Here is a 25,898-nt window from a genome sequence, read left to right as displayed (position 1 = left end):
CTCCATTGATCGTCAGGCTGCCCTTTTCGCGTCCACTCCCGACACAGACACGGTCTCCGCCACTCCTCCCCGCTCCGGAGTTCAAGTCGCGACCGTTCCAACCTCCAGTGTATCACCCGACCTCCTCTTACTCCGCCTTCTCCGAATACTGAAGTGAGAGGCCTGACTGCTGCCGTCCAAGGCCTCTACGCTTTCCTTGCTTGCCTGGAGCCGCATATACGCGCAGTCACACTTGTCTAGAATGAGAAAGGCACTGCAGTTGTAGTTGTGGGAATATGAAGAGTGTGTGTGGGAGTTGAGTGACCAGTTTGTGCGAGGAAATGATGAGAACATCGCCACACCTGCTGCTGCTGCCGCCACGGTGAATGCCAGCAGTATAGTTAGTACCTGTGACGCGCTATGGGTAAGCTAATGCACAGGTTTGCTTCGAGATACAGTACACTAGAGAAGGAATAGTACGTTGTGTGAAGCGGCGGTCCTTTAATGCGTGTGTGGTAAGATAATATACAATGGCCGAGTATGGAGGAGGTATAGAAGTGTGAGGCAGTGAGCAGTGTCAGCAGAGTTACGTGTGCTCTTCAGAGGTCACTGCTCTTGTTTGTATTGTGTCGCACGGTGGGGAAAAGATAGACACATGGCCCTAATGGTGTGTGTGTGTGTGTGTGTGTGTGTGTGTGTGTGTGTGTGTGTGTCGGTGTGTGTGAATGAGCAAAGTTAAATTACTCTTACTCAAGATAATTATAGTTACATTGTTTTCTTCTTTCTTCCTATATCTCTTTAGTGGATGTCAGTTTGAAACGAGACACCAAGCAGATTGAGTGGAGTGAGTGTGTGTGTGTGTGTGTGTGTGTGTGTGTGTGTGTGTGTGTGTGTGTGGTTTGTGGCTGTAGTCTGTGGCAACATTCACTCATAGTTATTGTTTACACGTCAATATTGAAAAGGAAAAAAAATAAGTGTATATATGAATATTGTCTTTAATGATTCGTTCGGAGGGCAAATACTATTGGTACCACATTAGCACACACACACACACACACACACACACACACACACACACACACACACACACACACACATATCAATACAACCTCACCATAGCATTACGAGAAGTTACGAAGAAAACAACAAGAAAACAATAATGTCAACGTTTGGAAAAGGTGGAAGTCGATATTGCTAAGGACCACAGGCAGCGTTTCGTCCCCTCCACTCCACTCCTTCCCTCCACATTCCCTTCTCCACCAGTACCACCAAGGTCACCACCACCACCACCACCACCACACCTCTACCTTGCTGGTGGCGGGAAGTCAAGAGCAACATGCTGCAGCAATGGATATTTTTGTTTTTTGTTAGGCTTTCTTTCTATTTTGTATCTTTAACAAGTTCCAGATTAATTTACCATGTCGATATAACTATCTCTCTCTCTCTCTCTCTCTCTCTCTCTCTCTCTCTCTCTCTCTCTCTCTCTCTCTCTCTTGAATCGAGCGTAAGATTACCAAGGAAAAATCACTCAAATAAAAAGAAAAGAAATCAAAATTGCAGTACCTCACTTTTCGTTTATTTTTTCCTTGTGATTGTGTTTGTTTTAGAAATTCATGTTATGTATAAATCAGAGAGAGAGAGAGAGAGAGAGAGAGAGAGAGAGAGAGAGAGAGAACCGACATGAGTCATTGGAGTGTGTTCGTTTGTGTGTATACATTGACAGTCTCAAGGTTGCATCTCCACTAGTTATTCCACTGTTTTCTATTCAATAACTCTGCTTTTATCAATAGTGTATAGCTTATCATCAAGATTCGGGAGGCCTGCTTGTTGTTGTTGTTGATGTTGTTGCTGTTGTTGTTGTTTGTTCTTCCTTTGTGTTGAAGCACCAAGCACTGCACAACTCAAGACAAAAGCAAGCAAGTATATTCACCATACTAAGGATCTCACTTTGATTTCTCATTATGACTTTTAACAGAATAGATTTTCTTGATTTTTCCCCATATTCTCAATGCAGAAATTTTATTGGCTTATCAACGGAATCATACAGATATCCTTCAAAACTTGAACAGCTTCCACTACAGCATATTAAGGTTGTGTTTAATACGTGGCAGCAATATATACATACACACATATACATACATACATAATTTATAACAGGCATCGGAACATCAGCTTTTCGTACTTTTTTTGGTGAGCAGTTGTATTTCCTCCTGGCGTGTTCACAGGTCGGCGGCCTTGTGGTGAAGAATCTCTACTTTTGGGCAGGAGTTTATCCTCGGCGCCGCGTCAAAGCGATGAGTGGTGGCGATAACGAGTCTCGTGCTTCACTGCCCTGAGTAGCGACTGTTCAACTTCAAACATTCAGGTCGAGTGCTGACTCATTCATGGCTAGTCATTGTGGGGCTGCTGCTTGCTCTTTCCTTCCTACTTTCACTGGCTTTCATTTTCTTTTTCTTTTTCTTTTCCAAGAGCTGCCTTGTGTAAGATAACTGGCTATATTTTGTAGTTTTGTCATTTTTCTTACTCGTACGCTCTTGTATATGAAAATGGTTTCCTACCTTGAATTGTGGCTCCATGTTTCCCTTTCCTTCCTTAAAACACTCATAAGACGCGTAATTTTCGTCTCTCTAGTGAAGTGCATTGGTAATTAGAATCATCCCGTCATAATTCACTGATGCTTAGGTCAGCGTGCCTCTCTGAAGCCTCCTTTCTCCCTCCAGTTATCAGAGCTGTGGTTCTCGAGGCTTGTTGCTTAGTGCCGGTTAAAGGAACAGTCCGACTCCGTACATCTTGAGTGTAACAGCGCATCGACCCCATTGCCAGTGTAGCGTAAGCTCACTAAGAGACAAATTTCAGAATGCGTGGTGTATCTAACAAAATTAGGCAGTTTACGAATTACTGGATTAGAGTCACAGAATTAAATGTTTGCATTGTGTTTGAAATTCCACACAAGTCAACTGAATCCCTCTGACCATGAGTGAGTGACGCCCTGAGTGTGCCATCTTAAATGTGTTCGTTGATTCCCTCCGGTTCGCTGTAGATTTGCCTCGGCGCTCCTGCTCCTCTTCCTCTTCCGCGGCATATCACTGACCGCCGGGTAGCTGCTCTCCGTGATCCATTTAGAGAGAATTTCTAGGTAATCAATAATCTTCTCTGGTGATAACAGGTTCGTACTCGTACCTAACCTCCATCTCTTCTGGTTTACTTCCTTCTCTTACTCTTTTCCTCCTCCTCCTCCTCCTTCTTTCCCTCCTCTTTCTCCTCTCCTCCCGTCTCTTTGAGGCAATAACCTAGTTTTTGGGCCGTCTTAAGATCCTAAATCAATCTAATCAATCCTTTCCCTTTTGTTCTCACGCCTTGCTCTAATCCCACGTCTCCTTGCAGGTGTGCGGACCACCACTCGCCGCCACGGAAGCTAAGCTCGGAAGAAATGGAATCGTTCCTCTTCGTCAGCCTTTTTCTGCCGTAACGTCATTTGGCATCACTTCGAAAGAGCCACGACCCCTCCTCTGCTCTACGGTGCCTCGAAGTGACCTGCCCCACGTCAGAGGAGCTTGTTCTTTTCTTCTCTTCTTTCGACGACGACGAAAGTGACAACCGATCCCAGAGTTGGTGTTGCGAGTTGCTGTAGCGATCAGTGCCGTGATGGTTCACTCGTCATGAGACCGGAAGTGTTATTGTTTCCCTTGGGGTGTTGCACAGAATAACCTTTTGTCCTCTCGCCCCCTGCCGGTAGCCATGCAAGAATCTACCTGCGTCCCTTCATAGTGCGTCATTTGCATTATAAAGAATCAGAAATTTTTGAGGCTAGCCTAGACAGCAACAAGCCATAATTCTACCAAAATGGGGAAACTTTAGTTATTTGGTGGTTCTCGCCGTGGAGTAGCGTGGCTGTAGTCCGTGTTTCTGTCAGAAAGACCCGCGTGGTGGCACTTTTATCTCTACGCCTTCGTGTCTCCTGCCAACACTGGGCGACGCACCGGCGAGGTTCAAAGGCCACACCGATTAATCATGGAAGAATGGAAGGAGAAAGGAGTGGGCAGATCGAAAGAAGTTGTGGACTCTGCCAGGAAGATATGGGCGAGGCGGTGAAGAGTGGACCCGAGGCGTCGTGAGGGTTGGAAGGGGTCGCCATGGGCCCGCCCTCCTCTATCGTGGCGGAGATTGACACGACGCCCTTCAAATCAGTGGACGACTCTTCCAATGGCACCAAGGGCTTCAAGTACTCCTACGCCGTGTACCCGAAGTATCTTCCGCCCCTGGACACTGCCCATGCGTCCACGCCCAGGGGCCACGCCAGGGAAGTGGAGTATGGTATCGAGGAGGGCGGCAGTGGTGGCTTGATCGAGTTCCGCGTGGCCACGACTGTCTCCTGGGACGCTGCTGTATCCCGCTGGAGTGACGCGCCGCCCTGGAGCACCGCCTCGTCCTGGAACCTGAGTCTTGGAGAGCCGAACCACAACGTGACGCTGTACGAAGAAGGCGAGGGAGGCTCAGGGTGGTGGGCTGACGGAGCGGGGCGTGGGGCGGACGAGTGGAGTCCAGGACTGCTGGCCATCACGGGACTCGCCCTCTACACGCTGGCTCTTTGTACCGCCGTCGGAAACGCTTTGGTGATCCACGCCATTAGAACGGAGAAGAGACTGCAGACGGTGAGTTAGAAAGAGAGAGAGAGAGAGAGAGAGTGTTGGGGGAGGGAAGAGTTTGAAAAACAACTATGAAGGAAGGAAAGTAAGGATACCATAGACATGTCTAAAAAATATTACAAGTCACCCACTCTTTCAGGTCTCCAATTTGTTCATCATGAGTCTGGCCGCCGCAGATCTCACCGTGGGAGTCATCGTGATGCCCATCAGCGCCGCTTACGCCATGATGGGTGAGACTGAGCTGGAAGGGGCGTGAGGGGCATGCGCTTGTGGAGTGTGTGTGTGTGTGTGTGTAATTCACTGTTTGATCTGCTGTAGTCTATGACGAGACAGCCAGACGTTACCCTACGGAACGAACTCAGAGCTCATTATTTCCGATCTTGGGATAGGTCTGAGACCAGGCACACACCACACACCGGGACAACAAGGTCACAACTCCTCGATTTACATCCCGTACCTACTCACTGCTAGGTGAACAGGGGCTACACGTGAAAGGAGACACACCCAAATATCTCCACCCGGCCGGGGAATCGAACCCTGGTCCTCTGGCTTGTGAAGCCAGCGCTCTAACCACTGAGCTACCGGGCCGTGTATGTGTGTGTGTGTGTGTGTGTGTGTGCTGGTGTGGGAGAGTCAAGAAGGATGCAGGTGTGCTGGGAGAGGTATGATAGGAGGGAGGAAGAGAGGGAAGCTTCACGGAAGGGAACAGCTGGGTGTGATTATCGTGGGAGAGGAGTAATGGGAGGCGTGCGTCACAGCGATTGGAAGAGATGTAATGGGAGGGCGCCCAATGTACCAAAGAGTTGTGGTGATAGCAGTGTGGGGAGCACCTCCGCTGTCACCTGTCACGCGAGGGGACAGGTAAAACTTGGCCAATGCAGCACACTGATGAGGCCCCGCAGGTAATGCGGGGCCTGGAGACCTAATTAAGTGTGTGTGTGTGTGTGTGTGTGTGTGTGTGATTCACTGTTTGATCTGCTGCAGTCTCTGACGAGACAGCCAGACGTTACCCTACGGAACGAGCTCAGAGCTCATTATTTCCTCGGATAGGCCTGAGACCAGGCACACACCACACACCGGGACAACAAGGTCACAACTTCTCGATTTACATCCCGTACCTACTCACTGCTAGGTGAACAGGGGCTACACGTGAAAGGAGACACACCCAAATATCTCCACCCGGCCGGGGAATCGAACCCCGGTCCTCTGGCTTGTGAAGCCAGCGCTCTAACCACTGAGCTACCGGGCCGTGTGTGTGTGTGTGTGTGTGTGTGTGTAGCTGTGTGAGCGCGCGCGCTCGAGCTTGTGCACTCATGAGCACGTCATTAACCAGGGTAAGACTTCGATGTGTACAGACTGCTCCCTACTTGATATACCAGCCTTACTACGCTTATTTTTAGCTAGAGCGAAATATCAGCTGAGGGGATTTTAATAGGTAAATATCATAATTTAAGATGATAAATTTCACATTAGTTAGAAATATAGGTAGGAAAAGTGTTTCATCATGTAGGGAGCAGACTGTACAAACCTGTGTTGATTGATCCCGGCAGGTGAGTGGCGCCTGGGCCTGGCGGTGTGTCAGTTCTGGCTGGCCGCAGACTACACTGCCTCCACCGCCTCTATCTTCAACTTGGTGATCCTGTCCCTGGACCGCTACTGGTCCATCACGGCGCCGCTGCGATACTTGCGACGACGGACTCGGCGGCGAGCCTGGGTCATGATTGGCGCTTCGTGGACCGCGGCGACGGCCTGGCTGGTGCCGGTGTTGGCGTGGCACCACCTGGCTCTCGGCGGCGTGAGGCACCACCCACCACACGTGTGCGAGACTGAGTTTTCCAACAGTGCCGCCTTCAAAGCCGTAACTGCGGCGCTCAACTTCTACCTGCCCACGGCGCTCATGCTGTACCTCTACTGCCGCATCTTCCGCGAGGTGCAGACCCGCCAGGCGCTGGGCCGCGTCCCTTCACCACCCACGACATTCCCACGGACTCCTGCAGCGAGGCAGAGCGAGGGGGATCACGTCCCCCACCCTCGGCACGTAACGCCCAGTTCTCTTCCTCTCATCTTCCCGCCATCACAACCTCTCCCCCTAACACTACAATAACCACTCCAACCACCACTACCACCACCACCACCACTTCCGGCGAGCGCAGTCAGTTCTGCAGCCTGACGGTGGTTTCCCCGGGGCGCCATGACTGTTCCTACTTCTCTGGCGTGGTGGTGAGCGTGGAGTACTTGCCCGAGGACTCTGGCCACACTTCCCCCACACAACAATACTTCTACAGCCAACACTTCCCCCAGCAGCAGCAGCAACAAGGGTCTCAGCAGTCCTCGCTGGGATCCCAGCAGTCATCGCAGCAACAGTCTCTGCGTCGTCAAATGAACAATAACCGCCTGGGGCCGCACCAGAATCACATCCATTGTTACCAAAGCAGCACGAGGCCCCATCCCACTTGGGATCCCTCTGCTTCCTCGCTGCAGCGCCCGCGGGAGCAGAAGTGGAACAGCAGCTGGCGCCTTGGTAGCCTCGACAACAGCGGCCAGCATTCCAGCGCCCACGCCTCCAGCACCTCCTCCAACGGTACCAGGAAGAAGCGTGCCGCCGGTGGTGGCAGCGGTGGGGCGGGGAGGCGCGTGGAGAGCAGCGTCAACCTGGTGAAGGAACGGAAGGCGGCGCGGCAGCTGGGGGTGATTGTTGGGGCGTTCATGGCGTGCTGGGTGCCCTACTTCACCCTCTTCCTCATCATGGCGATGTGCGAGACCTGCGTGCCTGCACATGTGCACACCGCTACCATCTGGCTCGGCTACCTCAACTCGGCGCTCAACCCGGTGCTCTACCCTCTCTGTAACCACAACTTCCGCCGCGCCTTTGCCAGGATGCTACGCCTGCCGCCCCGCAAGCCCCCAACGCAGCCCAACGCCCATAGACTCCCCACCATCGCTGCCCGTCACTGACCCTACGGCAGCCCACACTGACACACACACACACACACACACACACACACACACACACACACACACACACACACACACACCTTTATATAAGCTTATACGTATTTTCATGTGTACTTCACAACCCTCACTGCCGTTCTTCATTTGCCTCTTAATTAAGTGTACAGTGTGTCTAGGGGCATCTCTGTGTGTGTGTGTGTGTGTGTGTGTGTGTGTGTGTGTGTGTGTGTGTGATACTTCATAGAATCACTTCTACAGTATGATTGCCAAGTTCCTTGACCGAAACTTGGTGTAATCTCATGCCACGATGACGAGGTTGAGTGTCCGTGCCTGAACGGGAAGCTGCCTTGTGGATCATCCTGAGGCTTGAGGACCGTCCACATCCGAGAGGGTGTGGTGGGTCGGGCAAAGACTGAGTGAAGAAAAATAATAATAAGTGTGTACACGTGTGCGCGCGTGTGCATACGCCCGCGAGCACGCCCGCCAAAGCCCCCTCTCCTCCCATGTAACCTTTTAACCACCCTCTCACTGCAGTCACCACCTCTGTCTCCTTCCCATTCAACTCGTGCGACATAGTGCCTGAATGACCAGAGAGAGAGAGAGAGAGAGAGAGAGAGAGAGGGGGGGTGGGAAGGATGGAGGCAGGGGTGGGATACATTGATCATAGAATAACAAAACGGTGGTTTCTTTCTCTCTCTCTCTCTCTCTCTCTCTCTCTCTCTCTCTCTCTCTCTCTCTCTCTCTCTCACCACCACCACCACCAGAGTAAGCCCCTCACCCTTTCGACTCACTGTAAACTCGCAATGTACAAACAGTTCAATGTCACTACAATGTAGCACGTTAGAAAGTTACGTTACGTCTTCCTCTGTAACATGTATTCCTCCTCCTCCTCCTCCTCCTTCTTCTGCTACCTATCACCATTTTGACTGCCTTCCTACCGCTGATATCGTAAAGGAAATAAGGATATGAAGGATGAGAACGCGAAAGATAACGAAAATCGCGAAAGTCCAGTTGACAGCTCGATTTTCCCCTAACCTATAGCGTCACCCTCAGTTCTGTATTCCTAAACGTTGAACAGGCTGTAGTGCAGCTCACTGGAGCGTTCGAGGATGTTTTGATGATTTTAGTTATAATCAAACAAGGGCCATATACCATTAAAGAGGAAAAACACACATATGGATCCTGTATCAATTATCTTGTGGCATTTAACAAATACTACTAATAAGAGAACACTGCGTTTAAGGATGCAGCCTCAGTCTGAACCACGGTTATGTACCTAAATTTCTTCCCTCCCTCCCTCTCTCCCTTCCCACACTGAAATAACTTGTATGTACACTACGCCAGTATTGCCTGTCTCCTGTCTTGTTTTCGTCATCATTATATTTATTTACACGCAGGGAGACACGAAAATGTAATATGAAGGCGGGGTCGACGTTCCCCTTGTATAAAATGTTATCCCTCAGACTTCCTTGTATGTTGAATAATAATGGAATTTTAAAAAATGTAGATAACATCTGATGAATATGAAGGTCAGCATACATCCACCAGCGCTATCCTTTCTCTAAGGTCAAGAACAAAAATAGTTCGTAAACGTGATGATTTCAGCGAGAAGTGAGAGGCGACGCTGTAGTGCACGAGACAAAGAGACCGTGAGGTATTATTACGTACTGCTTGTAGTGCTGAAGGCAGTGTTGATGGTTAGCGCCAGCCAGGCAGCCTGACGACACAAGCAGAACGCCAGTCTTTACGTGACGATAAGGACACAAAACAGACAAAGCAAGCATCAATGTTGATTGTACGCCAAGAGAACCAACGTACCGTGTCTGTATAGAATTTAGATGAATAATAATTAATAATTAATTGTATGTCGATTCTGTCTTGTAAGGATTGCGAGGAGTGACGTACAGTTGTATCCAGTAAACACACCAATATATCACAAGTTACGATGTCACAAAAGTAACTCTTAGGTAGCCAGATGTGAAGGACCATAGGCGACCATTGTTTGTCTCGCAACGGATAACCCGGGTGAAGCTTCATCCCTCCCCCTCTCCCTATAATAGTGATGACCCCGTACTGATGTAATCTGTGCACCACCCTCAACGACACCACATTACACTATGATAAACGATGCCTTGGTTTTACTCTCATTCCCTCCAAAGTGTTTCTCTTAGATCAACACTTTTTTTTTTATTATTAATTGTCATTTGGAACACTAATTAAAACTGTAAGTTCACGTTTGCTCAGATTTTACGGATTGCCATGTAGGTTCGTGTGGTGTTGCTTGATTATTTTCTTCATTCTGGTTTGTTTTGGTTGGTTCATTGATCATGTTTGTGCGATTCTCTCTCTCTCTCTCTCTCTCTCTCTCTCTCTCTCTCGATTTGTTTAAGTTTATATATATATATATATATATATATATATATATATATAGAGAGAGAGAGAGAGAGAGAGAGAGAGAGAGAGAGAGAGAGAGAGAGAGAGAGAGAGAGAGAGAGATTAAGTTGCGTTATTGTTTATGTTCAGTTATGATTTCCATAAATGAAGACAAAACAGCATAAAGGAGTGGCAGCTGGCTATAAGGTGATGGGCAACAAGTACAACAACGAGAGGAAGGCAAACCAGACTATAATGATGTATCATAAGGGAGTGACAAGCTGAATAATAATAAGTTGACATGGAGAGATGAAGGCACACTATCCCCTAAGGATAGCCAAAAGAGTGTTAGGATAACAGACAGCTTTTGTCAAACCAAACTGGTAGTACTACAATAAGGCAGTGATATTGACGCCTGGAGATAACAACGAGTACAAGGACCAACGTTCACGTGTAACTGGTCAGGTTTTTACCTTCGTTTTCATTGAGATTTCACTGTTTTATATTACGCATTTATTTTAGGTGAACGTTGGTTAAAAAGAAATGTTCGTTATTTAAAGAAGTAATGATAAATTGACATGAAGGGTTGAATAGGCAGCACACGCGTACAAACGTGGCTACACATCTGTCAGAGAGAGAGAGAGAGAGGGGGCGGGTGATGTGGGATTAGATGGAGGGGATATGGATTGGGTATGAAAAATGCAGCAACAAGAACGGAATAGGGATATGGAGGCAGACATGGAGTGGGATTTCGAAAAGTGTTGCCTAATTACGTCACAAGTTTTAGCCAATGATATTTACCTTTTGAAATTCCTTGAGTTGACTTGTCTCTCTAGGCAAAAATAAGGGTAGTAAGGCTGCTTCATCAAGTAGGGAGCCGTCTGTGCTACATACACACATCCATAAATAATTATATCTTGTTTAATGAATAAGCTAATTGGAGGGATTTTTTTCCCCATTCCTAATCTTACCTCAGTCAGCCTTCCTCATTATGCTATTTGAATATCGATAGTTTTCGTAAATCTATGATACTGAATAATCACTGTAAACCTGTCTGAGGCAACATAAGGATATGAGAGATGTATTCCTAAACCTCCTCTCACTTTTTTTTTTTCTTCTTTCTATCTTTCTTTCTTTCTCTCCATTGAATCATCTTTTTCAAACGCGATTAAACAATACAAATATTTTCAAAGTCCCTTATCTTGTCTGTTTATTCCATCCTATGTTGTGATGTGAGAAATGAACTGAGAGATAACACATCAAGCACTGTTGCAAAGTCGGAAATCCCAAACCCACAAGTGTCTAGTGGCCGAGTGTCAACACAGCGCCCATGTAAGACGTGTATGCCGTGGAGGAGACTTGTGGCGGTGTTCCAGTGAGAGAGAGCTCATTATAAGGAGAGAGACATCACACGGGCGAGGTGAGGAAGGGAATGGGTGTGGGTGTGGGTGTGGGTGTGGCTGGCAGACAGGGGCGGGGCACACCTGGCCAGGCCGTGACACAGGTGAGGGGGGAGGGGAGGTTTGGCTGGCGACTAAAGGGATACATTTCACACTGGTGGTACACCCCCTTCATACACCATTGCTACTGTGTTCACCTAACCTGCTAATTGGTCTGTTCAAGGTAGGCTTTCCAGTCTGGGTGATGCAATGTTGTCCAGTGATGTGTTTAGTAAGACTGGTACATATGTACACTGTGGCGTCTTCCTCCTACCTCCCCCTCACTTCCGCTCTGCGTGACACCTTTCACAGCACTCACAGCTCCATGTCACGTCCTCTGAGTATTGACATTCAAACAAACTGATCCTAGGGTAGCCAGGAGGGACAAGGCAGTGCAGGTACAACGGTGAGAGCCATGGCAGTATGCACACCAACCTGCGGCTGGCACTCCCCACACACTGAGGCGGTCACCAGGGCTTGAGTCAGTGATGGTGAGTTGTGGCCGTCCTGCTGCCACACAAGGTCACCATCAGGTGTGTTGTCCTGAGGTGGTGGTGGAGGTCACATTACCAATTGTTCGGTGTGCAGTGATGGACTCCTATGGTGATGCGATGCACACACCTGGTGATGCAGAGTCACTCAGTGAATGATAGTGCCAGGATGCCTGTTGCTCTTGGTGGGAATTATTATCCTAAACCTGACATCCTCTTTGTACTGCCCACTGTCACCCTCAGTGCTCGTCACAAACTTAACACTCATATTAGTCAAATAAAAATGGTATTCCTGATAATAGAAAGAAATGACTACTCATCTCCAAGATTTGATGCAAAAAAATGCTATTTATAATTCATGCAGCAATTGTCTCCTCAAGGCACATAAAAAATGTCCTTGAGCTACACACACTGTCTCACTGCTATGTCCACCTCACAAAGAGACAAACAGATGTCTCTGCAAATTATTACAATAATGCAAACACTGATACACCATGCACCATTCTTTACTGATGAAGACACAACTTGCACCTGTAGCTACCAAATTACACTGCTGCTCAGGCCACTGCTGCCACAGCTGCTTGGAACACAGCTGTCATCGTCCATACTGAAGAGACATTCACCTCAGCTGCCTCTTACAGAAAGCCTTGCTGTAATGTCGAGTAAGACTCACACGGCAGCATTAACCTCCCTACCTCCTCAAACAGCACCCCCACACACTCCCTCCTGGCAAGCCTCATGCTGACCACTACACCCATTTCAGTTCCTTACATCTGTCTGTAGGTGGTATTATTATTTTGTTACTAAGTACTGCAGTTTATCACAACACAACATGGATGTTTTATATCTAAGACATCTTTTTTGGTTTTGTACAGCTATTCATGTGGTACACCTTCTGACTAGTTACCAGATCATGATTGTCACCTCAACATTTATTCTCCAGAGTGTTGTATCTTTTCTGACTTCATCTTCAAGTGTCACAACAAATATCTCATGGTTGTGAGTTGTGACCTTCCAGATAAGTGTGTTCTATTTACACCTTTTATCTTGATGTGGATTTTCTGTGTTTATAATACTTCTCTATCCTGGCTCTTAAACCTCTGCAGGATGGAGTCGATGCTGAACAAGCTGCGCTCCAGCATGAGCAGTGCAGCCACCAGTGCTGTGTCCAATGCTGTGCAGATTGCCTCCCAGGTCTCCAACTACCTCCCAGGCAACCCAGTGACACGGGAGTTTGAGGCCACAGCCCACGTGGCTTCAGCAGGACCAGGTGAGGGGCAGCCTATAGTGATGGTCCACACCAGAAAGCTATTACACAAATGTACTGTGTTATGTGTCATGTGCTGGGATTTGCATTATGGGGAAGAGTGCACCTAGTGGGGAATGTTTGTGTGGAGGGAACAGTGTGGCTGCCACATTATTGTTCATCTCATTAGGTGAACTACAGCGGCATAGCTACCGTAGTACTTTTGCTACCTGGGGCAGCTCATGACCTTCCAGTTTACTGCCCTTCCTAAAAGTAATACAATATTACAATCCACGTTCCACATTAACCCCTTGGAGTTTGTTTGTGTGTGTGTGTGTGTGTGTGTGTGTGTGTGTGTGTGTGTGTGTGTGTGTGTGTATATATATATATATATATATATATATATATATATATATATATATATATATATATATATATATATTCATAACAAATCATCTGCTTTTTATTGAATAAAGACAGATCTAGGCTTGTATGTATCAAGAATATGGGCTTAGGTCTAATTACCAGTAGCACACAGTCCCAATAATGTAAAACTGACAACTGTGAACCCCAAAGTGTGGCCCACAAAAAGTACCGCCTAGGGCAGACTACCCTCCCTCCGCCCATGTTAGCTATGCCACTGGTGAACTATTTTCCATGTGACTTAGTCACCTTATTGAGTTATATTGTATGTACTGGGTTGTTGTTGAAGCAGAGTGCCTGACCGGCAGGCCTTGTATGGAAGGTTTACAAAGGCCACAAGAAGTCCACCAAGCAAGACGCAGCAATCTTTGTCTTTGAGAAGCGGATCCTAGACCGTTGGGACAAGCAGGAGCGGGAGGCCATGCTGGACCGCCTCAGGAAGGGAGTGTCACAGCTCACCCGGCTCAGACACCCACAGGTATGAATGGCTCCGTTGTGGTGGGCTTTAAAGATGCTAAGGTGAGTGAGCAGACACACACGCACACACACACACACACACACACACACACACACCACGTAGTGTAGTGGTTAGCACGCTCGACTCACAATCGAGAGGGCCGGGTTCGAGTCCCGGGAAGCGGTGAAGCAAATGGGCAAGCCTCTTAATGTGTGGCCCCTGTTCACCTAGCAGTAAATAGGTACAGGATGTAACTCGAGGGGTTGTGACGTCACTATCCCGGTGTGTGTTGTGTGTGATGTGATCTCAGTGCTACCCGAAGATTGGTCTGTGATCTCTGAGCTCGTTCCGTAATGGGGAAGACTGGCTGGGTGACCAGGAGGCGACCGAGGTGAATTACACATGCACACTGCCACATTACTGTTCATAATCATGTTCATCTCTGCATAATGTTCTTTGTCAGTGGTAAAAAGCTGCAAATTTCTTGAAGGGCATGAGTAGTGATACACAGACATGGGTATGATTATGAGTGCTAATAAAAAAATTATAATCCATGGCTGTGATTATGTAATCATGATCAAATCATAATCAAAAACCATAAAATTTGTGTAATCATAATAAAATCATAATCAAACTTTACTCTGCCGTGATAATCATAATCAAATTTTCTTGATAATAATCATTGATTAAAATGTGATTATTGTAATTATTTATTTATAATTTCTATGAAACACTTTACTTTCAAGTCAAAGTATGTTTTGAATGCATCGGCACCATCTCATGTTTTGACTTGCTTGTCTAACATGATACAGGGGAGGGTTGGGTAAAGTGGACCAGTGGTACAAAGTGGACCACTGGGTTTCCCACCAAATCCAATAATACAAAATTTCAAACATCAGGTTCAATATCTTTTGGTATTCAGTAACATAATGTAAATCATCCACAAGCTTTGGTAATGAAAGAAAACTTTATTTTAACTGAAGGGATCCAAGTTGAGACTTTTGTAATAATTGAAATTTAGATACCTTTGTGGTTATATCAAGTTCTTTGTTGTGATAATTTCTAAAGAACAGTGGTAATATTGCTTATATAAGCAAGGCTGGTGTGAGAAATGTACTGTTGTTAATCATTATTTTTTTTGTAAATAATCACAGCAAAATTTGATGATAATCATAATCGAATCATTATCATGCCCAAAAGAAAAGATAATCCTAATAAAAAACAGCAAAACTCAAGTAATAATCAGAAAAGTGAAAAAGCAAGTAACCATAATATAATCACAATCAAAAAAGTGTTCCAAACCATAATCAAAATCAAATCCTAATCAATTTTCATAATCATGCCCATGTCTGGTAATACCTTCCATTACCATTACATTACATTACATTACACTTATATTGTTTGTCTTTGCAATATCTTATTGCCAGAATGACATACTATAGCAGTGTATTTATTTCATTAGATAATCTTTGCTTTTCAATTTATAGTTTTCCTATTTTCTCAAGGCTAGATGGGTCAGTCAACTCGGTGTGTCCAATAGTATTACAGTGATGGTGATTCTTCCATGTTGCCATTCCTCAGGTACTGACGGTGCAGCATCCCCTGGAAGAGTCACGAGACACTCTGGCATTTGCCACAGAGCCAGTGTTTGCTTCACTGGCCAATGTCCTCGGCAACACAGACAGTGCCCCTTCGCCGCTCCCCCCTCCACTGCAGGACTACAACCTCTATGATGTGGAAATCAAATATGGCCTCATGCAGGTGAGGGAAACAAAACCACCTTAACCCCTTCACCACAAGACCCTTTTTGCTATTACCTACCCCCCTTCCTCAATACAAGCCCTCCTGCAGACGCCCCAACCACTACACATCCACCCACTCAACTTGCCTCTTTACCTTTTTTTTTTTTTTTTTTTTTTTTTTTTTTTTTTTTTTTTGATGGAAATAGAATTAATTCATTCTAGTGATATGAATTTACCCCAAAAAATAATTAACATGCTTTAAATACCAACCAAATATAGATTTAATATAAGATAATTACAGTAAGTCCTTGTTATATGGTACATATGCGTTCCTGAAAACCTTACCGCAAATTGAAATTACCGTATACTGAAACCATTATAACATGTAATAATAGGGGATGTGTTCCAGGATGTCGAAAGTCACCCCTACAGACATGAAAATATATGAAAATAGTCATATAAAAAATGTAAAGTACTGCGCAAAAGAAATAAACAGAAAATGTTTTTATTTACCTTTCACTCGGCACATATTTTATCAGATGATGTCCCTCCCGAGGCTAAGGGACAGTAGGGATTTCAGCCCTTACTCATAATATCCACAAAAAACACGCCGTAAGGATTTCACTTGTGTTCAGTGGGAAACACGGGAAGAGACTGATTGTTGTGGTGGCCACGTGGCATGGTGGCGCTACAATACGGTGTAAACAATACACGAGCGGATACCGTATCTGTGAATTTACCGGATAACAAAGTACCATATAAGGAGGACTTACTGTACAATGTTTATTGTATGCATGATATAAATGTACTATATTGCCCAAAATAACAACTTAAACATGCATTCGTACTTACCGACGCTGTGACAGAACTTTGTATATGTAGTATGGGGGAGGAGGGCGGGAGAGAGGTACATAAAACTGTAAACTAATTTTTGGGAGTTTTTTTTATATTATGTTATTTATTTATTTATTATTTTTTCTTTTTTACATACACTATACTAAAACTCATCCGTACCTACCCATAGGGCGTTGGCCATGTCTGCCATGAGACTATGCCAAATCTCCAATAAAAACAAACTACTCACTGTCCTGTAATCATAGCATTATAAAAAAAACGTTCTCAGAACATTCAGAAACCTTAATTAAGTGGTAGATGATATAAATAATTGACATATACGAAAATAAATTAAGCTAGTTCATATACATGGACGGTGATGTGTCATATCAGGTCAGGCGACGTTGCCACTCACGACCCAGGTGGAAATTCCCGAGGAGGTTGGGGGGGTGATTCAGGTCGCCATGCACGTGTCACTTCGCTCCTCCTCTGGTCACCACCATGGAAGGACCCCCCAAGATGTATTATAGTCTAATACATCTTAGGACCCCCTGACGCTTCCCCGTCATACACTGTCTTGCGCAGCCAGACCAAGGAATTCATATTCCGCCTTACTAGATATTTCTTGCAAGAAAAAGCATATTGGGCAACACTCTTACCTTTAACTCAAGCAAGGAACCACTCAGTATATTACTCTGTGTTTCTACTCGTATGTGCACTTATTTGACAAACATGTAAATTACTTATCTTATTTTCATGTATATAACCAGAATCTTTATTGCATTTAATGTACTATATAGCTGCATAGGTATTTGGGTCTCTTCTGACTTCTTTTAGTGAAGTAGAGAACGATCATCACTCCGTTTTCTTTGAAGAAGGTACTGGTATAGCAGTGGCAACGTCGCACCCAAGAGGAGCCACACCTTGTGGGTAGCTACAGATGAGTTCTACTATAAAACTAATCACTATCACTGCCACTCTCACGTCTGGCCCTTTTGGCCGCACTTGCAGTGGGTGTATTGCCACTAAGACGTGGTCTTTTTAAAAGGAAACGATCAAGAGAGATCTGTTTCTGTCTCTTTTTTAAAAAGTTTCTAAAATGCACAAGGCACGTGTCATTGAACAATGCACTTGTTCTCCCTGTAGACAATTTTTCCGGGTGTCTCTTTTCTACAGAATTGGAAACCTCTTGCCACTTAGCAAGGATATCACGAATTTCACGTGAAGATACCACCTCCTCCTTCTCGACTTCCTCAGTGCTGAGTTCCTGCATCACCTCTGAGTGCATCATCTCTTGTAATTTCTTCAGCTCCTCCTTTGTGAGTTTTCTGCATGCTCCTGCACCAGATCCACATCTACCTCATCCACCTCAAACCCCATGGAACGGCCAGGAGATACAATCTCCTCTTCAAAAGGTGGTTCTGGTACCTGTTTGAATCCCTTGAAGTCACGCTCAGCACAAACACTAGGCCACAGTATTTTCCAAGCCGAGTTCAGGGTTCTCATGGTAATCTCTTGCCAGGAAAGATCAATCAGTTTAAGGCAGATTACAATGTTAAAATGGTCCTTCCAATACTCACATAACGTGAGGTTAGTATTTTCAGTCACCTCGAAACACCATTTAAAGAGGTGTTTTGTGTACAACTTCTTGAAGTTGGAAATAACTTGCTGATTCATAGGCTGGGAGATAGACGTCGTGTTTGGAGGCAGAAAGAGAAATTTGATTAAACTAAATTCATCCAAGATGTCATCCTCAAGGTCTGGAGGATGACCAGGAACATTGTCCAAAGCAGAAGACACTTCAGTGGGAGATTATTCTCTGTAAGGTACTTCTTGACATCTGGACCAAACATAAGGTTCACCCACTCTACGAAGAATTGGCAAGTTACCCATGCCTTACTATTGGCACACCACATGACCTGGAGTTTCGCTTTTAACACCTTGTTTGCTTTAAAGGCACTGGGGTTCTTAGAATGATACACCAACAATGGTTTGACTTTACAGTCACCATTAGTGTTAGCGCATAGGGCTAACGTAAGCCTATCTTTCATGGGTTTCATGCCAGGCAGCCTCTTCTCTTCTGTGGTGATGTAGGTTCTTCTAGTCATTTTCTTCCCAAAAAAGCCCAGTTTCATTGCAATTGAATACCTGTTGCAGTATGTATCCTTCTTGGGTAACAATAGCCTCAAAGCTCTTTACGAACTCCTCAGCAGCCTTAACGTCAGCTCTTCCCATTTCGCCATGCCTGGCGACTGAGTGGATGCCTGTACATTTTTTTAAATTCTTAAACCAGCCACGACTGGCTTTAAATTCATCACCAGTTGTACCTTGCGAAGGTTCTCCCTCCTCAGCTGCATCCCACTTCAGGTCTGTAAAAATAACTACATACAGCTTTTTTGGAGATTATGGCTTCACTGATGGTGTCACCAGCTAACTCCTTTTCCTTAATTCAAAGTAAAAGTAGACGTTCCATCTTGTTTTGTAAATCTGTTTTTAGCTTAGACATAATAGTGATGCCTTTAGAAGGCTTTACCATCTTGATTGTCTCCTTCTGTTTGAGGATGGTGGATATCGTCGAAGCATTTCGACCATATTCCTTGGCCAAGTCACAGATATGCTCACCATGTTCATATTTTGCAATTATCTCATGTTTCATATCCATTGCGAGACTCTTCTTAGTTTCTTCTTTTCAGCCTCCTTCACAAAATTTAAGAAAAAATGCACACTGCTGAGGAGCACAGACACATACATGCACAAAGCATGAATGACGATACACAACTAAGCCGGCTGAATGTTCGGGTGGAGGCGGATAGCCGAGCGATCGCTATGCCACCTACCGATGGCTATTCATATCTTAAAAATATCTTCATATTTCGATATGAAGAAAATCATATGTTGGGGCGTTCGGATCTCGAGGTATTACAGTACTATTAAGATTCCATTGCCAATCTTGTACACACTTATGAGCTTGTATGTGTATATGAGGAACCAATTCTCGTACACGTGTATGATCTTGCATCGAAGGGGTTAAAAAAACATCATTGTGAGACATCCATAGCCAGATTGCTTGTGGATAGTGTGAAAGTGATATTGAGAAGAGTGTGTCATGAGTTGTGTGTGTGATCTTTGCTATGTGTGTTCTGGGAGGTGTGTGTCATCTTTGGTGTGTCTGTGTATTCACCTAGTTGTATTCACCTAGGCCTGGGTATCATACTCGTGTGGCCCCGTCTCCATATCTACACACATCCAACTTTCCTTTAAAACTATGCACACTCCTCGCTGACACCACCTCCTCACTCAAACCATTCCACACCTCCACACATCTTTGTGGGAAACTATATTTCTTCACATCCTTCAAGCATATTCCTTTAGCTATCTTTTTACTATGCGATCTCGTAGTTCTATTTAAGTTTTCCTCTCTCAACATCATTTGCTCATTATCCACTTCATCCAGTCCGTTCAACAGTTTATAAACCTGTATTAAATCTCCTCTTTCTCTTCTTTGTTCCAAGGTAAGCAAATTCATTTCTTTTAATCTCTCCTCATAGGTCATTTCTGCCAATTCCGGAACCATTTTTGTTGCCATTCTCTGCAATCTCTCCAACTTCCTTATATGCTTCTTTTTATAAGGGGACCAAACCACTCCAGCATATTCCAATCTTGGTCTAATTACCGTACTAATTAATTTCTTCATCATATCTTTATCCATATAATGGAAGGCTAATCCAATATTTTTATCAAATTATACGTTTCTCCAAACATCTTATCAATATGAGCCTCAAACTGCCCATGGTCTTGTATTATCACTCCCAAATCCTTTTCCTTTTCCACCTTTTTCAACACTACTTCTTCACCCATCTTATATGACCCTCTTGGCCGTCTTCCACTCTTCCCATCTCCATCACATGACTTTTGCTCAGATTAAATTCCATTTGCCACCTCTTGCTCCACTCCCAAATCTTATCCAGATCTGCCTGTAAAATTTCACAATCTTCTTCACTCTTCACACACCTACACAACTTCGCATCATCCGCAAACAAATTAATATAACTGTTTACTCCTCTGGCATGTCATTAATATATACAAGGAAAAGTATTGGTGCCAGCACTGAGCCTTGTGGGACTCCACTCTCCACCACCAACCAGTCCGACTTTGCATCCCTTATTACCGTTCTCATCTCCCTCCATCTCAAGTAGTTTTCCATCCACTTTAACACTTTTCCTTTCAGTCCTCCATAAATCTCTAATTTCCATAGCAGTCTCATGTGAGGTACCTTGTCAAAAGCTTTCTTTAAATCCAAATATACACAGTCCATCCATCCCTCTCTCTCTTGTATTTTGTCAACCACTCTTGAATAAAAGCTCAGTAGATTTGTTACACATGACCTCCCTTTCCTAAAGCCAAATTGATGATCCGATAATAACTTATGATCCTCCAGGAACCGTATCCAATATTTCTTTATCACCCTCTCACAAATCTTACCGACCACACTTGTTAGAGACACAGGTCTATAGTTAAGAGGCTCTTCCTTACTGCCTCCCTTATAAATGGGCACCACTTCAGCTCTTTTCCACTCTACTGGTACTTCCCTGTTTCTAATGAACACCTTATAATATCATATAATGGATCAATCAATTCTTCTCTACACTCCTTCAATAATTTTCCTGAAACTTCATCTGGTCCCATCGCTTTATCATCTTTAAGTTCCTCCAACATTTTATATAACTCCTTTTAGGTATCTTAATGTCATCCATGTGCACATTTCCTTGTACATTCTGAGGCTTTACAAACATTGTTTCTTTAGTAAATACTTGCTGAAACCTATTATTTAGCAATTCCGCTATATTCTTAGGGTCATCTACTATCCCTTGCTCTCCTTTTAATCTTTCAATGGACTCTCTCTTTTAAGTTTACCATTTATGAACCTGTAAAACAATTTTGGATGTTCCTTACTCTTGTCTACAATATCTTTTCAAATTTTCTTTCTTCCTCCTCCTTACCCTCACATACTCATTTCTCGCCACTCTATAATTCTCCTTATTTAGTATATTCCTGCTCTTTTCCATCTTTTCCAAGCCACATCTCTCTTTTCCTTAGCCTTAACACAAGTTGCATTAAACCAATCCTTTCTTCCTTCCTCTCTCGGTTTATACTTTGGTACAAATTTCATAACTCCTTCTTTATAATATTTCATAAAAATCTCATATTTTTTTGCACTTCTCTGATTTGTAACATCTCCTCCCAATCTAATTTTCTGAAATAATTTTTCAAACTTTCTGTGTCCATCTTTCTATAATTCAATCTACCACTCCTGTATGTCTCATCTTTCCTTCGCTGTGTTGTTGCTATCTGCATTTCCATAACCACATGATCACTCTTTCCCAAAGGACATTTGTATTGTATATCTCCACATAGGTACACTTCTCTTGTTAACACCAAATCCAGTCTAGCCGGTTCATCATCTCCTCTATATCTAGTATTTTCCTTCACCCTCTGTTCCATCATATTTTCCATCATTAGATTAAGAAATCTCTCTCCCATGCTTCCTCTCCAACACCACTTACTAGATTTTCCCAATCCACCTCCTTACAATTAAAATCTCCTACTAGTATCACCTTTCTTTTCCAGATAATACACTTTCCAAACTCTGTAAAGTATCCTTGATCATATTGTCGTATTCCTTAATGTCCAAGAATTTGTTTTAGGAGGTACATAGGTCACCATGATTATTAATTCTTTTCCATCACTTTTTATCCTTATGCTTATCACTTCTGCGTTGTTCTTCCCATACCAAACCTTATCCACATTTATTTATTTCTTCGTCATAATCATAACTCCTCCTCCACCTTTACTCTCTATCCTTTCTCCATATATTATATTTATTATCCAAATTTATCTTTGTTTTTCATGCAATTTTGTCTCAGTCAAACACACTATATCAGGCTTCTCCACCATCATATAGTCTTGCAATTCCAATCTACTTGACAGTATCCCATCTATATTAGTATACATTACGGTCCACCCACTGCTCCCTCTAGGGGTTCTCCGTATTCCTTCTTTCCACATACCACTTTCTGACTCTCTCTCCTATAACTCTCCAAAAACTTTTCTCTTTCCTCCTCAGACCGCTCATCATTTTTCCTTCTCGCCTCTTCCACCAATTCCTTATATCTTCTCCTCTCTTCCTCATTTCTATTCTTTCTCACAAACACCTCTTTACAACCTTCTATCTCTCTTAACTTTGATGTTCTATATAGGATATCCTCCAGATTGTTGTGACTTCAGTACTACTTTAATCGGTCTGCTCACTCCCTCCTTATACGGACCCAGTCTATGGATCTCTTCCACTTCTTCTTGTAGGTCTTTTTTCATCATCATTTAGATTTTTGAACAGATCTCTTACCGTTTTAATTCTTCCTTAATTCTCTTAGGCTTATATGTTATATTTTGTTCTTTCATCCCAAATATTAACACACTCTTCTTCTTTTCTGCTATTTCCCTTATCAATGTTTCCTTATTCTTCATTACATTAACCAGTTCCTTGGACCTTTCTTTTTGTCTTCCTTCAACTGATCTTTAATTATTTCTTGTAATCCAACCATCTCTGCTTCCCTCGACTCAGTCCATTGTGTTTTCTTCAGTTCCCATTCCTTTCAAACCTTTCATTCTGCTCACTAATCATTTCCTTAAAGTCATCTTTCTCCTTTACTACTCTCTCCATTTTCTCCTCCAACCGTCTCTTGTATTTTTCAACCTCCACTCTCAAGTGTGCATTCTCATCCACCAATCGTTTTCATTTTCCTCCAGTCTCTTAACTCTTTCCTTCAAAGCCTTGCGAATTCTCTATCCTGCTCCTCCTCACTCCTCTGAACTTTTAATTCCTTCACCAACTCCTCAAATCTCTTCTCCAACATTACCAATCTACCTTGCATTGTTGCCCTGTTGAAGATGGACTCATGCTTTGACTGGCCACTTTCGGCTTTGCTCCTGGGCCTCATCAACATATTTTGAATTTGGTAATTTATTTCTTACCGGTCTATCCATTTTTTTTTACTCCTCCTGGGAGCATGTGGGTGTGTGGTCACTGGGGGCCAGGCCTGGTAGCTACGTGTGTGTGGTGGGATGCGTTGGCGGCTGCTATGGCTGGCCTTTGTGTGGTTCCCGCTCTGTCGTTTGGAGTGTGGAGGTTCTCACACCTCCGATCACTCCCATGTACACACCACCAGGCTACGTTCACTCTGTACACTCGTTCACTCGCTCTGGTTGCCCCTCAATACCAATAACAATTCTCACTCAAGCACATTGCTTAGCGTGTGGAGTGTTAGTTAGATGCCACTCTGAGCAGGAGGCACGTCCGCTCTCCATGGTGTGTGTGTGTGTGTGTGTGTGTGTGTGTGTGTGTGTGTGTGTGTGTGTGTGTGTGTGTGTGTGTGTGTATTAACCTAGTTGTATCTACCTATTTGTATATTACAGGGTTCAAGCGGGACTCATACTGACCTGTCTCCATATTTACATTTATCCAACTTTTCCCTAAATTTGTGCACACTTGCTGCTGTTAAAATCTCTTCACTCAATCCATTCCAAATGTCCACTGTCTTGTGTGGAAAACTAAACTCTTTAATGTTCCTCAGACACTGACTTTTCATGATCTTGGAGTGTCCTCTTGTTCGTCTATCTCCATCCTCCGTCAGTGTTACCAGGTCATGGCTATCTGTCTTTTCATTACAGTTTACTAACTTATACACCATTATTAGGTCTCCTCTTTCTTGTCTATCCCTCAAAGTTGATAATTCCATTTCCTTCAGTCTTTCTTCATAGAGAAGATCCTTTATTTCTGGAACCATCTTTGTAGTGGTCCTTTGGATTCTTTCTAGTTTCTTGATGTCTTTCTTCCTGTATGGTGACCATACCATTGCTGCATATTGTAGTCTAGATCTTATAGATGTTATGATCTTTATCATCATACTCTTATCCATGTAATTGAACACCACCCTGATGTTTGTTAGTGTCTTGTATGTTGAAGCAAATAGTCCATTTATGTATCATTCTGGTGTCAGGGTGTCTTGTATAATCATTCTCTTCACTCCTTTTCATTATAATCTTTTCTCCCATTTTATATTCCCACATAGGTCTTCTATTACTTTTACCCATGGGGTCATGGGGTGAGTGTGTGTCCTGAGGTGTCTGTATTTACCTAGTTGTAGTTTTACAGGGCCTGGGCTTTATGCTCGTGTGGTCCCGTCTCCATATCTACACTTATCCAATTTTTCTTTAAAACTATGCACACTCTTTGCTGACACCACTTCCTCACTCAAACTGTTCCAAGTCTCAACACATCTTTGCGGGAAACTAAATTTTTTAACATCTCTCAGACATCGTCCCTTCCTTAGTTTCTTACTATGCGATCTTGTGCTTCTAAAGTCATACTCTTCTCTCAGGATCAGTTTCTCATTATCCACTTCATCTATTCCATTAATCAATTTATAAACTTGTATCAGATCCCCTCTCTCTCTTCTCTGCTCCAAGGTTGGTAGATCCATTGCCTTTAGTCTCTCCTCATATGCCATCCCTTTAAATTCTGGAACCATTCTTGTAGCCATTTTTGTAGTCTCTCTAATTTTCTTATGTGTTTCTTTTTATGGGAAGTCCACACAACTCCTGCATATTCCTATCTAGGTCTTATTTTAGTACTTATCAATTTCTTCATCATTTCCTTGTCTATATAGTGAAATGCTACTCCAATATTCCTTAGCAAATTATACGTCTCTCTGAAAATTCTATCAATATGGCTTACCGGTTGATTATTTTCTTCCATTGTCACTCCCAAGTCCTTTTCTTTTTTTACTTTTTCTAGTTCTACTCCATCTCCCATCTTATAGATTCCCACTGGTCGTCTTTCACTTTTTCCCATTTCCATGACATGGCTTTTGTCCACATTGAATTCCATCTCCCATTTTTTGCTCCATTTCCAGATCTTGTTTAAGTCTTCCTGTAGTATTTCACAATCCTCTTTTTGTTTAATGACTCTGCACAGTTTCACATCGTCCATAAACAGATTTATGTAACTGTTCACTCCTCTGGCATGTCATTTATATATACGAGAAAAAGTATTGGTGCCAATACTGACCCCTGTGGCACTCCGCTGTCTACTGTTCTCCACTTGGACTTCATATCTTTAACTATCGTCCTTATTTCTCTCCCCCTTAAGTAATTCTTCATCCATCTCAATGTGCTTCCTTTTAAGCCACCCTTCTCCTCTAACTTCCATAGTAATCTTTCATGTGGCACTTTATCAAAAGCCTTTTTTAGATCTAAA

General features: G+C 43.9%; 2 protein-coding genes and 1 non-coding gene across 5 annotated transcripts in view; all 3 read left to right on the top strand.

The window, feature by feature from the left end:
- The window catches only part of LOC123500075 (histamine H1 receptor-like), a 138,598-nt gene extending 130,436 nt beyond the window's left edge, over nt 1-8,162 (top strand). The window contains 4 exon segments of the mRNA XM_045248717.1: nt 3,364-4,631; nt 4,765-4,855; nt 6,176-6,580; nt 6,583-8,162. Coding sequence (XP_045104652.1) covers nt 4,113-4,631; nt 4,765-4,855; nt 6,176-6,580; nt 6,583-7,580 — 2,013 coding nt within the window. The 5' untranslated portion in view covers nt 3,364-4,112 and the 3' untranslated portion in view covers nt 7,581-8,162.
- Nucleotides 7,808-7,998, top strand: LOC123500208. Its single transcript, XR_006673226.1, has one exon. It is a non-coding gene; the product is annotated as a small nucleolar RNA U3 (small nucleolar RNA).
- A 3,059-nt stretch (nt 8,163-11,221) lies between the features above and the next one.
- Nucleotides 11,222-25,898, top strand: part of LOC123500074 (SCY1-like protein 2) — a 32,688-nt gene continuing 18,011 nt past the window's right edge. For 2 of the 3 annotated variants that reach the window (XM_045248715.1, XM_045248714.1), the window contains exons 1-4: nt 11,222-11,370; nt 12,987-13,150; nt 13,858-14,027; nt 15,588-15,767. In XM_045248715.1, coding sequence (XP_045104650.1) covers nt 12,988-13,150; nt 13,858-14,027; nt 15,588-15,767 — 513 coding nt within the window. In that variant the 5' untranslated portion in view covers nt 11,222-11,370; nt 12,987. Of the gene's footprint in view, nt 11,371-12,986; nt 13,151-13,841; nt 14,028-15,587; nt 15,768-25,898 lie in introns of those variants that run through there. The other variant, XM_045248716.1, reaches the window with a different exon arrangement.

The sequence above is a fragment of the Portunus trituberculatus genome, chromosome 50 (genome assembly GCF_017591435.1).
Source record: "Portunus trituberculatus isolate SZX2019 chromosome 50, ASM1759143v1, whole genome shotgun sequence".
Lineage (NCBI taxonomy): Eukaryota > Metazoa > Arthropoda > Malacostraca > Decapoda > Portunidae > Portunus > Portunus trituberculatus.
This window is presented reverse-complemented; position numbering and strand designations above follow the sequence as displayed.